This window comes from Loxodonta africana, chromosome 8, assembly GCF_030014295.1.
Source record: "Loxodonta africana isolate mLoxAfr1 chromosome 8, mLoxAfr1.hap2, whole genome shotgun sequence".
Lineage (NCBI taxonomy): Eukaryota > Metazoa > Chordata > Mammalia > Proboscidea > Elephantidae > Loxodonta > Loxodonta africana.
In genome coordinates this window covers 72,917,124-72,930,391 of record NC_087349.1, presented here as the reverse complement: position 1 = coordinate 72,930,391, position 13,268 = coordinate 72,917,124, and the positions used below count along the sequence as shown (strand labels likewise).

At 39.6% G+C, this 13,268-nt stretch overlaps 1 protein-coding gene across 1 annotated transcript in view; it reads right to left on the bottom strand.

Annotated features, from left to right (window-relative positions):
* Window positions 1–2,150, bottom strand: part of SCIN (scinderin) — a 75,196-nt gene extending 73,046 nt beyond the window's left edge. The window contains exon 1 of the mRNA XM_003407107.3: window positions 1,898–2,150. Coding sequence (XP_003407155.1) covers window positions 1,898–2,096 — 199 coding nt within the window. The 5' untranslated portion in view covers window positions 2,097–2,150. The remainder of the gene's footprint in view (window positions 1–1,897) is intronic.
* Between the last annotated feature and the right edge of the window lie 11,118 nt (window positions 2,151–13,268).

Genomic DNA, 13,268 nt, shown 5'->3' with positions numbered 1-13,268 from the left:
TGAGGCTATGAATTTTCAGAGAAGGCTCATCAATTATTTACATCCAAAAAATGTTTTACACAATGTTGGGTACATTGAATAGTTACCAAACAAATTGCCATCAACATGCTATTCAGTTTTAACAGAGCTTTAAGATCATCAAATGTTTCTGCCCAAAGCATTTTCTAGTCCATTTTTTTTTAAATTGATGAGCGCCAAATGAATAATCAAATAAAAGTTAATCTGTGGACGCTACAAAATGCAGGAACTTATTTGGAAGTACTTACAGAATTTAAAAATTGTGTTCATAGCCGTTTTTCAATCTTCTGATAAAGTAAAACTTACTTTTGTCTATATCATGATATGGAGTTCTTTAATATTTTCCTTCACCCAAATGACAAATGTGGCATTTCAGACACTTTTATTCATTTCAGAGCCAAGTTCTGGATGGAAAGACTTTCACCTGGCATCATTGGTTCCTGCTCATAGGTCATACATTAAAGTTTAGGTGTTTTCTGGTATAAAATATAGATTACTGTGTATTATAACATTATAATAGGAATATTGACATTACAATGGGGAAAACAAAACTTTTGCAACTCAGGTTCAGTATCTTTAAGCAAGCACAAGGTTTTAATGCTGAATATTATAGTTAAAATAGCCCTCTCTAAGTATGTCTCATTTGTAGTGCTTGCTCTGAGTGTTTGCTTATGTTGAGAAAAATCATTTCTCAATGTTTTCTACTATGTTATTTCTTAACTTCTTCAAATGTTAGAAATAAAAAGTGTTGGCTGTCAGAAGCTTAAAACTTGTGACTGTGTGTTTTCCCCTTAAGCTCAGGAATAAAACTAAACTAGGCCAACACTCTTTTTTTTTTTTTTTTGACCAACACTCAGAAGTCCAAGGGAAGCAAGCTAGTTTTATAAAAAGTAAAAGGCTCAGATAATATTCACGTTGTTGGGGGGGTGTGCCCACTAGCCCAGGACCTCATCAGGAGAGGCTGGGCATTCAGGATGTTTACGAGTAAAAGTAGAAGGTGGAAAAAGTAGAACACACAAGGCCCAGTGTCCTAAGAGCCTGGCGCGAAAAAAACGCGCGAAAGCAGCCCCAAATAATTGCTCCTGCTGAAGGAGTCGTTTTGTTCCACCCTGTGTCGCTGATAAAGTAATTAACAAAAAATTAATTAACAAATATTAATAATAAAGCAGGCCATCTAAACAAATACTTAAATAACCAAGTTAGGTATATAGAGCTATTTATTTATATAGATAATATGTGTATTTTTTCTGCCTACGTTCGAAGTCGCCACCATTCTCACATAACAGTCGGGTTTATTGGCCGACCCTGCGAGCAGTGTCGTGCAGGCAGAATCCTGATTAATGCGACCAGGAGCACTAATCCCTGCAGTTAGCAGAGAAATGTAAATTGATGCCCAAGGGCGGAAGAAAAAAAAAAGGAGCTTCCCGCCAGCTGCGGCAGAAGTCCACCAACTTGTTTGACTTCATCTCCACCCTGACAGCGAACCAGGAATGAATTTGTTATCCGAAGGTGAGCCGGTTTGGGCCAGCACCAGCTCTGGGCAGGAGGGAGCGTTTCGAGTCTTAAAGGTGATGGGGGAGAAGCCAGAGGAACCATCCCTAAAGTCTGGGAACTGGACATGAAAAAGGTCAAGGTCAGGAGGTTAATTGGCTCCTGACTTCACCTGCACCCTGCTTTTGCAGCCCGCGACTTGCTAATTCCCGCGGAGAAGAGGTGGCCAGCAGGAAAGGGGCGGCCTCGAGGAGGCGTGAACGGAGCCCTAAGTATTCAGTCCTGCCTCCTTTTCTCCTGCCCGGGTCGAGCTAGCAAATCTTAGACCCTGGCGACCTCGCCTCTCCCGACCTTGGCGCGTCTGGGTGGCGCTGCCGGCTCCCCTTACCCAGCCAGAAGTGCAGGCGGTAGGTGAAGCCCCGGCTCGCCTTGGCCGTGTGCAGCACCAGGTAGGCATCCCCGACGTAGAAGTTGCCGTAGACGCTCTCGGGCACCGGCACCAGCTCCAGGTTCTCAACCCTCCAGACCTGGAGCCCTGCCTCCTTGCCCGCCCGGGCGAACTCCGGATGGTAAAGCTCCTGGGCCATGGCTCCGGCACACGATGCTCCGGGGAAGCGGACTCAGGCTGCAGGACTCGCTGACCCTAGAGTCGGACAAAACCGAGACCGGCAGGAGGGACCGGATCACTGCGACTTTATAGCGTTCTCCCATCGGGGAGGCGGGGCCCCGAAACGGGAGGGGCTCAGGGCCCTGGCGGGTGTTGCTTCCAAGTTCACACGCCCTTTCCCCATGGGAAGAGGGAGATTTATCGTCACAGACATCTTTTTTGAGATCAAGAGGGGGATTATAGAATCTCCTGGAAATGCAGTTTTCATTTTCCCTGCCAGCAGTTGGAGATACACGATTAAAACTCTGTTTAGCTTCCCCAGAGCGCACCCACCGCCACCTTCCTGCAGTTATTCCGTTTCTCCCACTTATCTTATTTCTGGGTCTCAGTTGGGCCCGGGAGGTGAGAGGTCAGTCAGGAATGGGTGCACCTGCTCTAGAGGTTGAGTCAGCGTTTCCCTAGGAGGAGCTATAGCTTCTCTTCCTGGCCTCTTAGGATGTCTTTCTTCGGACAGGGCGTCCTCTGCAGACAGCAGCACCTGCCGTTAGAGAACCGAGTGAGTGTGACACAGCGGCGTCCCAGGAGATGATTAATACGTCATTAAAAAAAAAAAAAATGGACTACCCGGATAACATCCTCATGATCAACTCCATCATTTCATTGATCATGCTTTCTCCAGTCCTAGTGGCCGAAGTTTCCGTCTTGACCTTCCTACTTTGAAAATGCCGCGAAAAACAGCACATCAGGTTTCTCGCAGAGTTAAAACCTGGAAGGCCGGCGGTCCTACCCAGGGGACCGAGCTCTCTAAATTCCCAGGGCTCAGGAGCCTGTGGTTAAGCTCTCTTGCCACCTGCTTCCTTTGGCCAAGAAGTTACTGAAAAAAACAGCAGCCGCCCCCCAGGGGTATTGGTGGCGGTAGTTTTTATGCTTGGCCTGCCTTCTGAGTTACCTATTACCTGACTTCAAGGCCTTAATGTTCTCATTGTTAGGCTTACGGTGTTTTGCGTTTCCACCATGGACGAAGCACTGTAGAACAGAGATGGAAATTTACTCTTTATTTTGCATTCGTGTAACCTAGGCTGGTATAGCAAAGGCTTTTTACTCAGTTAGGAAAGCGAATTGCTTAGGATGCAACGGATAAGAAAGGTGACTTTTATGCATGAATATTTTGTCCCACTGTTTCCCAAATCGCATGAGTCCCCGGAAGGTCACTAATTATGCCCAATTAGATTTATTCCTTAAAGGGTTTATGTTTTTAAATAGGGTATTACATTAAAAAAACAAATTACATTACGTTGGTAAAAAATTCACCAGTACAAAAAGTGCACTAAAAAGTTGAGATTTTATCCCACCCTCTGACAACCATTTGCTTGCCCTAAAAGCAAAAAAGTTATCAGGTTTTTGTGCATTTTTGCAGAGATAGTTTTTCATTTACAAGAATGTAATTTTTTAAGAAAACGGGAATGGTAACATGCACAGTATTTTGTATATATATTTTGAGATCGGGGGGACCTTATAGAACCTCATTGAAATGCCTTGTCCAAAGGAAGGACATTTCCCTGACAACAGATGGGGGATATGTACACATATATACAAATGTGTGTGTATATGTGTATATATACAGGTAGAGGTGCCTCTTCTTACTGACCACATGGTCTTCCGTCTTATGAATGTAGTATAATTTATTTTCAAATTGATTAGCATTTACATTTTTTCTGTATTTTGCTAATACCACTTTGCAAAGAGCATTTGTGAACATACTTCATTGTGTACATGCATTATTATGACTATGAGATAAAATCCTAAAGATGTAATTGCTAGATCAAGGTAAAGAAAAAGAAAGATCAAGGAGGTGGAATTAAATGCTTTTGATGGAGGTGATAGTAATTACAAAACCAATCACTACCGTTTATTGAGCTTCTGCAATGATGGGCTGTGGCACAGACTGCCTGCATTCAATTCCAGCCGCAATCCTTAGTTCTGAGATTTTGGGTAAGTGATTTAATTATCACAAGCCTCAAGTTAGTCATATATAAAATGGAGAAATAATAGTCTTCACCTAATAAGAGTGTTATTTGGATTAAATGAGATGTTGCAAGTAAAGCATTTGTGACTGTTATATAGAAAATACTCAATAATTATCAGCTGTCATTATGTGATGGAAAGCTTCCTTTTGTTCCTTCAGATCTTCTCCCTACCTTTTTCCACCCTGGTGGTATAGTGGTTAAGTGCTACGGCTGCTAACCAAAAGGTTGGTGGTTCAAGTCCACCAGGTGCTCCTTGGAAACTCTATGGGGCAGTTCTACCCTGTTCTGTAGGGTCACTATGAGTCAGAATCAACTCCATAGCAACAGGTTTGTTTGTTTGTTTTCTGATCTTCCCCAGACAGTGGGCTCACATTCCCTCTAGCTTAGGGTTGGGTTGGAGACCAAAGCAAAGGAGGAGGGTGAGGTCAGAGCATTTCTTTCCTTGGCTCACACCGAGTCATTCTTTCCTTTCAAGGCAGATAACTGTATGTGACTTTCACTCCTTTTGGGTTCCAGCAACTGTCCCCTCAGAGGCACTATCCACTGTGGCCCCTCTACACCCCTACTTCTGTATATAGCATCTTTGTAAAAAAATTGTTTTTTGAAGTTCCCTATATTGCATGTGCTATCTGTTATGGGTTATCAGTTGAGATCCTGATAAATATTATTAGCTCCATCCTCATTTTTACTCCCAACCAACACAATGAAAGGTATGTATGATAAGCCTCATTTTACAGATGAGGAAACTAAGGCTTCAGAACTTACCAAAGGGGAAGTGAGCGGCCAAAGGGGAATTCAAGCCCACTGTGCCTGATTCAAAAGCACATATTTTTTAGAAAAACTGATTCTTGTAATCCAAATTATTTTGCCAAGATTTGTTCACATAAGTATAGTTTGTGTTTTCATATTCTTCCAACTTGTGCCTAGAGAGGCTTCTGGTCTCGTGTGCCCCATGCAACACCAGAAGTTAATTCTAACTTTGCCACCAAGCCATTAAATGCCTTGACTTAAAGTGGAAATCATTTGTTCTTTTCTTCCCTCTAGAGAAAAACGTATGGTGCTTTGGTTTAAGATAGTTAAAAAATCAGAGTTATCAATTAAATTCAGTTTCCGTTTAGTGATAATTTCATTCCTAAAGAAATAAAAAGGACATTAGTATGTTGTTGTTGTTGTTGTTGTTAGGTGCCGTCGAGTTGGTTCCAACTCATAGCAACACTATACACAACAGAAGGAAACACTGCCTGGTCCTGCACAACCTTCACATATGTTGTTATGCTTGAGCCCGTTGTTGCAGCCACTGTGTGAGTCCATCTCGTTGAGGGTCTTCCACTTTTTTGCTGACCCTCTATTTTATCAAGCATGATGTCCTTCTCCAAGGACTGGTCCCTTCTGATAACATGTCCAAAGTATGTGAGACATCAGTATAAAAAAAAAAAATAGGTGAAAGTAAAAAATTCCCTCTACCTTTGGTCTAGATTAGGATCATGAAGTGAGGCACATGTCTGGGACACAAAAACTCAATAGTCAAGACGAATAATACTTCAGTGCAATATTTTTAAAAAATCAAGATCAATGCAGAAAATCGTGATGAAAAAAATTAAGTTTTGAATGAAGATCCAAAACCCAAAAATCCTTTGCCATCAAGTCAATTCTGACTCTCCATGACCTTATAGGACAGAGTATAACTGTCCCAACGGGTTTCCAAGGAGCACTTGGTGAATTCAAACTACCAACCTTTTGGTTAGAAGCTACAGCACTTAACCAGTACACCGCCAGGGTTTCCTCGAATAAAGGCAAAATTGTTAATAGTGCTATGTGAGGCCATTTTGGAACCTGAGGCAAAGGAAAAATATTGATCTTGTTTTTACTTAAGATTTGACCATTTTATCATAGACTTTTTCACTAATTTTTCTTTTTAAAAAAATATTGCTTTACAATATTACTTATTTTGATCACTGAGTTTTTTTTTTTTTTTTGGTATCCCCTTAAATTTTGTGCCTGAAACAAGTGTGCCTCACTTGTCAACTCTAGTCCTTGCCCTTGTTTAGGCTCACATTTTAAACTTCCTGCTAGACTTAACTACATAATTAATCCTAAAACTGGTCAAATTCAGCATGTTCAAAGCAATCTCATCATTTCCTCTAAACATGCTTCTCCTATTCTTTCTAATTTCATTGATGCCATAATTTAATTTGGACTTGGCGCTCTCATTTTATCTCCCTATTCAACCAAGTCTGTCCAACATGTTTCTCAAACTGCCTGCTTTTTGGTCACTGGGGCACTTTCTGTCCTTCCATCTTCAGGAGGGGCATACATCAGAGTGAAGAGGCTTCAGCCCATGTTAAAACGTGGCTCCTCCACTTTTCAGCTGCTTGACTTGGGTGAGTTGCCTAACATAATGTCTCAGTTTTCTCTTTTGTGGAATGGGGATACTGATAGAAATTACCTCATAGGATTCTGTCTTAGGCTGGGTTCTCTAGAGAAGCAAAACCAGTAAAGCATATAAATATCTAGAGAGAAAGCAATTTATATCAAGGAAATGGCTCACTCGGTTGTAGAGGCTGGAACGTCCTAAGTCCATGGGTCAGGATAGAGGCTTCTCCTTATTCACGTACCCACAGTGACTGGTGAACCCAAGATCTGCAGGGCTCTTGCTCATAGACTGTGAAGATGGATGAATCCCCAGATTGGCAGGCAAGACAGTAGGTAAGCTGCTGGGTCAAGAACTGGAGGTCAGACGAACAGGAGCCAGTGCAGGGTCCAGCACGAGTGAACCTTACCAGAATGTCTGCTTCTGTTTGATGCAGGCCACATGCCCAAGAAAACTCCCTTTCAACTGATTGGCTATTCACAGTAGATCCCACTATGGGGGTGACTACATATCACATCTCAACAAGGAAGTGATCACAACATTATACGACTGCCAAAACACTGAGAATCATAGCCCAGCCAAACTGACACACGACCTAACCATCATAGATTCTTATGAGGATTAATGAATTAATATATACAAGCCTGGAATGGTGCTTGGCGTATAGTGAATGCTAGTAATCTCGAATGAGATTGTTGAATGATTAATTCACTTCTCCATATCTAATCTTACAAGAATATCTCCAGAATTTAGTTCAGATAAAGAATACCCATTCTCTACACAGAAAAAATACTCGAAAACAGGTACCAATTTCTTTTCCATGCCTTTTCTCTCACTCTCTCTCATACTGTAGTTTCCTAAAAGTAGACCATTTTCTCCTCTTCACAATACTGCCTTTCCTCCATCTCAGCCAGTTGAAGTTTTTCCAGTTCTTTAAGGTCTAACTAAAGGGACACGTCTTTATCATCTTAACTCCCTGGCTCCTTTAAATTTCAGCATCCTCTGTGCTCCCAATGCTGTTGATATGCTCTTACATTATAGAAGTTACCACTCTCTGAAGTATGTTTTTTCCCATTAGCTTGTAGGCTCACTTAGAGACTTGTCTCATTATTTTATTCCCTGGCCTTATAGCAATACATGTGAATAGGTATAGTTGAATAATTGGATTTAGATTAATAAACTACATTTATTTTTTTTATATTATCATCAATTTACTAACTCTCAGTCCAAGAAGAAAAAGTCAACGTGAATAAGTCTTGTACCAAGAGCCAGAAGATTTGGTGTGGGGCTTTGTGATTGGATTCAAGGTAGGTGTTCTAGAATTTTAATGCCCAAGGGGAAATATTGCATAGTTTAATCATTAAAAGAAATACCAACGACAACTAATGTAATTAGTTTATTGTGCAACTCATTGGAATGGGTTGGTAAAAACCAGTCCCCTTCAGGTGATCTTCAGTCCCTAAGTCATAGGTTCTTACAGTTAACTGGCATGCTTTATTTCAATCACTGCATCATGACCACAGAATTGTTGGAAGTAAATAAATGTGAAAAACAGAGGTGTACATTCTTACCAAGAAAGTGAAATGTTTCAAGTGTGTTATTTACGTGCTTTCCTTTGATTATCAGTAATGTAAGAATGTAACTAAAAGTACAACTATTTTATTAGTAGTTCTGCTGAACTAATATTGATGTTTTATTTACCAAATAGCTTATGGGTGTATGCATGGAACCTGGAGTCAGAAGACTTGAGTGTTATGAGGATTGAAAACGATAATGTATGTCAAAGCCTTGAGTACCCAGTCAAATAACACTGACAATCAGCAAGGGCCCTGTGATCCTTAAGGTTGCATGTCAGCTTGGCTGGGCCATGATTCTCAGTGGGATTTGGCAGTTGTGATATAGTTTGGCAGTCATATGATGATGTGATCACTTCCATGAGATTTCCTATAATGTGATCACCTCCATAATGGGATCTGCTGTGAGTAGCCAATCAGTTGAAAGGGAGTTTTCTTGGGGATGTGGCCTGGATCCAATATAGGTGGACTCTCTGGCAAAGCTCATAGGCTTTTGCTTGTTCTGAATCCTACAGCCGGCTGCTGTTCTTCTGACCTCTGGTTCTTGGGACTTGAGCTAGCAGCGTACCTGCTATCTTGCCTGCCAATCTTAGGATTCATCAGTCTTCGCAGCCTGTGGGCAAGAACTCTGCTGTCTGACCTGCCAATTTTGGGTTCACCAGCCACTGTGGCTACATGAATCAGGACAAGCCTCCAGCCTGATACACAGACTTGAGACGTTCCAGCCCCTATAACCAGGTGAGCCATTTCCTTGATGTAAATCTCTCTATATAGATATTTGGAGCTCTGGTAGTGCAGCGGTTGAGAGCTTGGCTGCTAACCAAAAGGTCAGCAGTTTGAATACATCGGCCATTCCTTGGAAACCCTATGGGGCAGTTCTCTGTCCTATAGAGTTGCTATGAGTTGGAATTGACTCCACAGCAATGGGCTGGTTGGTTCGTTTGTTTTGTATATAGAGATATTTATACGCTTTAAAAAAAAAAAAAATATATGCTTTACAGGTTTTGCTTCTTTAGAGAACCCAGCCTGAGACAGGCTCTTAGCCCTGGTATCTATCAAAATTATGTGATTTCCTAAACATGAAAATATACCCTAGAGAATAGTGTTTTCATCCCTCCTGTCCATGCTAGACACATTAGGAAGTTTTTGTTTCATTTTGTTGTTGTTGTTTTAATTGCAACTTTTTTTTTTTTTTTGAAGCATCAATCAGGATCTAGGATTTTCCCTTTCACTAATCAATTAGTTTGAAATTACACACAATACTATATCTATAAAGCTATCATTCATGGTTCAGTACCAAGGTGAAGCTTTTATTGATTCTTGGATGTCTGCTGGTGTGATAAATAATTCATTTCTGTAAACCTATGTGGATTTTACAATTAACCCTACTTAAAGAATTTGATCTTTGTCCTTAGTTCCTAAGAAATAACTTCTAAAACCTTGAGATTTCCTCATTCACTGTGAGTCTTTATTATTCCTTGAAGGCCCCAGACCACACCTGAGAGTTTAGGCTGATGAGACAACTCATGTTGGGTGATGGCTGGCCATGGCAGAAAGACCACTGACTGATATCACCCTGATCTCATGGGGCATTGGGGAGCAGGCCTAGAGGCTGACTTCAACCATATAGGTAATGATTCAGTCAGTTATGCCTACGTAGTGAGGCCCCAGTCAAAGCTCTGGACACTAAATCTGCATGAGCTCCATGATTACCGATAGATATTGATGCATGGGAGCATAGCACATCCTTCAGGACATGGAAGTTCTTTGTTGGGAGCACTCCCAGACTTTGCCCCGGGTGACTATTAATTTGTATCCTTTTTGCTATAATAAAACTGTAATCATTTAGTACTTTCCTGAAATCTGTGATTCATTCTACTGAATTATCAAAACTGAGAAAGTAGTGGGAGCCAGCAGATAAAAAATGAGGGGGCTCTTGGGGAACTTCTGAGCTTACGAATGGCATCCTGAGGGGATGGGGGAACCCCTAAATTTTTAGCCAGCCAGCAGGTCAGAAATTAGGGTGTTGTGGGGAGCTCCAAGCTGGTGCCTGGTGTCTGAAGTCTTGGGCTGACTTGGCAGTCTGGAAGATTGTGCTCTTTAACTTGTGAGATCGAACCTAGCTCTGCTGGTTAGGGTCAGAAGAAGTACCGTGTGTGCCATCACAGTCAGACAGAATCAAACTGATTTTCCCAACTGGCTTACCACAACAGATTATATTCAGATGATATAGCACTTTCTTCTTAATAAAATATAATTATATGTATAAGATGATAAAATATGCAATATATTAATAAAATATAATTATATATAATATGCAATATGCATCAAAATTATACAAATCGATATGTCATTATCATTATTATTATTGTACAGGTAATAGCTAACCCCTGTGAGATTATTGAGAGAAGACATCATTATTACTTTATGAGTTTACATATTAGAGAATGCTGATGACCAAAAAATGTTTTATTATGGATCAAGGTCTCAGGGAGATTTGTGATTTTAAATGGTAACCCTGAGCAAACTTCCGGTTTAAAATATAGAACAGCCTCATAGGGTTTCCCCACTTCTCCACCAGGGCTTCTGAGAATTTCATATTCATATTATTTACTCATATTGCTACTGAACTACATAAATTTTTTTATTAGTTTATATGTTAGGAATATTTATTTAGTTTCTCACATGGGTTGTGACTATATAATTTAGTTCCTTCTTTTGTTTTCTTCTTAGGAAAGTCTTCCCAACCTGATGTTAAAAAACATTCTCATATGGTCTATTGTAATGATTTTGGAGCTTTGTATTTTTTTTCTCTAGATATGGCACCTGAAATATATCTCTGTGTTATTCTATAATGTAGAGCTATAATTTTTTTCTTCCAAATTGATAGCTGCATTTGTGTGGTTCAGTATGACTTGTTCTATAATCCATGTCTATATGTTGATTTGCAATAACATATTTATCATGCATACAATTCTTATCCCTTCGCTTTATATTCAGTCCACTGATTTATTTGTTCATTTTTCTGTAACATGCTTCTGTTATCACAGTAGCTGTTTTTCCCCTTTAACTTCTGCTACAGCAGATCCTCACTAATTATTTTTGTTCAAAACCCTCTTGTCAATTCTTACATATATTCCACATGAAATGAAGAATCAGTTGAGCATTACATTTTACCATTAATTTAGTCTACCCTTTCAGGAATATGGCATATCTTTGAAATGGGTCATGTCCTGACTTATAGCAATCGATAATATTTTAGAATTAAAAAAAAAAAGCTCTTATTTCTGGATTTTAAATAGTTGAATGTGTGATATATTTGTGTCTCTCCCATCAGTATACACAGTTTTATTTATTTTTGCCACTATTCTAATAACTAGGAACATCTTCAAAATTAAGGAACTTAAAAATTACAAAGTTATATCAAAGATGGTGCAAAAGGATTTGGTAATGTTTAGCAGTTATCAGGAATTGTGTTTTAGGAGAATACTTACTGACTGGAAAGTTTTTCATAATATAATGAGTGAAAAAAATAGATACAAATTGGTTTGGGTTTAGATTTGGTTTTAAATTGTAAATAAACATAGATAATTTTGAGTACTTTCTGTGTGCCATGTACTTTTTAAGTGTCTTACATGCGTTACGAATTTGTCACAACAATCAAATGAGGTGTGAGCTATTATTATCATCGCCATTTTTATGAAAGGAAAACTGACATACAGATTGGATAAGTAACTTGACTTGAGTTCACAATTTAAACCACATCTGTTTTCATACTCAAATTTTCTCCCTTAAGTTCTCTATTTAATTTATTGTAAGAAACACTTCTGGAGTTTGACACTTTTATAGCCATCTGATTTTTGACCAAAGCCAACACTTAATACAGTTTTCTCTTTATGTAACCTCAAGACACAATGAAAGTTCACATTTTTAAGGGATTTGTCACCAATGATTAGGAAATTTTCAATATATCAGAACCACATGACCACATCAAGTTTTTTTTGTAGGAGAGGGAGGTGGCTGATTTCACTTATCCAGGTATCTTAACATCTACAGGCTTCAGAACTAATATAAATAAGTCCCCACCAGGGGAACTTATATACACTAAATTGATTTGACATGTATTTACATTTACCTCAACAAGGCTGTGGTTCCATGACTGTGGAATCAATGATAGAGATTGAACGAGACTCCGAAACTTGATCTTGAACATCAAACAGCTAAAGCAAAAGGAAGAAATGATGAAGTAAAAGAACTGAACAGAAGATTTCAAAGGGTGGCTCAAGAAGACAAAGTAAAGTATTATAATGACTTGTGCAAAGAGCTGGAGATAAGAAACCAAATGGGAAGAACATACTTTTCATTTCTCAAGCTGAAAGAACTGAAGAAAAAATTCAAGCCTCGAGTTGCAATAGTAAAGGACTCTATGGGGAAAATATTAAATGATGCAGGAAGTATCAAAAGAAGATGGGAAGAATACACAGAGTCACTATACCAAACAAAATTGGTTGGCATTCAACCATTTCAAGAGGTAGCATATGATCAGGAACCAATGGTACTGAAGGAAGAAGTCCAAGCTGCACTGAAGGCACTGGCAAAAAACAAGGCTCCAGGAATTGACAGAATATCAATTGAGATGTTTCAACAAACAGATGCAGCACTGGAAATGCTCACTCGTCTATGCTAAGAAATTTGGAAGACAGCTGCATGGCCAACCAGCTGAAAGAGATCCATATTTATGCCTATTCCAAAGACAGGTGATCAAACCGAATGTGGAAATTATCGAACAATATCATTAATATCACACGCAAATGAAATTTTGCTGAAGATCATTCAAAAGCAGCTGCAATAGTATATCAACCGGGAACTGCCAGAAATGCAGGCCGGATTCAGAAGAGGACATAAACCAGGGATATCATTGCTGATGTCAGATGGATCCTGGCTGAAAGCACAGAATACCAGAAAGATGTTTACCTGTATTTTATTGACAATGCAAAGGTATTCAACTGTGTGGATCATAACAAATTATGGATAATATTCTGAAGAAAGAGAATTCCAGAACACTTAATTGTTCTCATGAGGAACCTGTACATAGACCAAGAGGTAGTTGTTCGGACAGAACAAGGAGATACTTCGTGGTTTAAAGTCAGGAAAGGTGTGCATCAGCATTCTATCCTTTC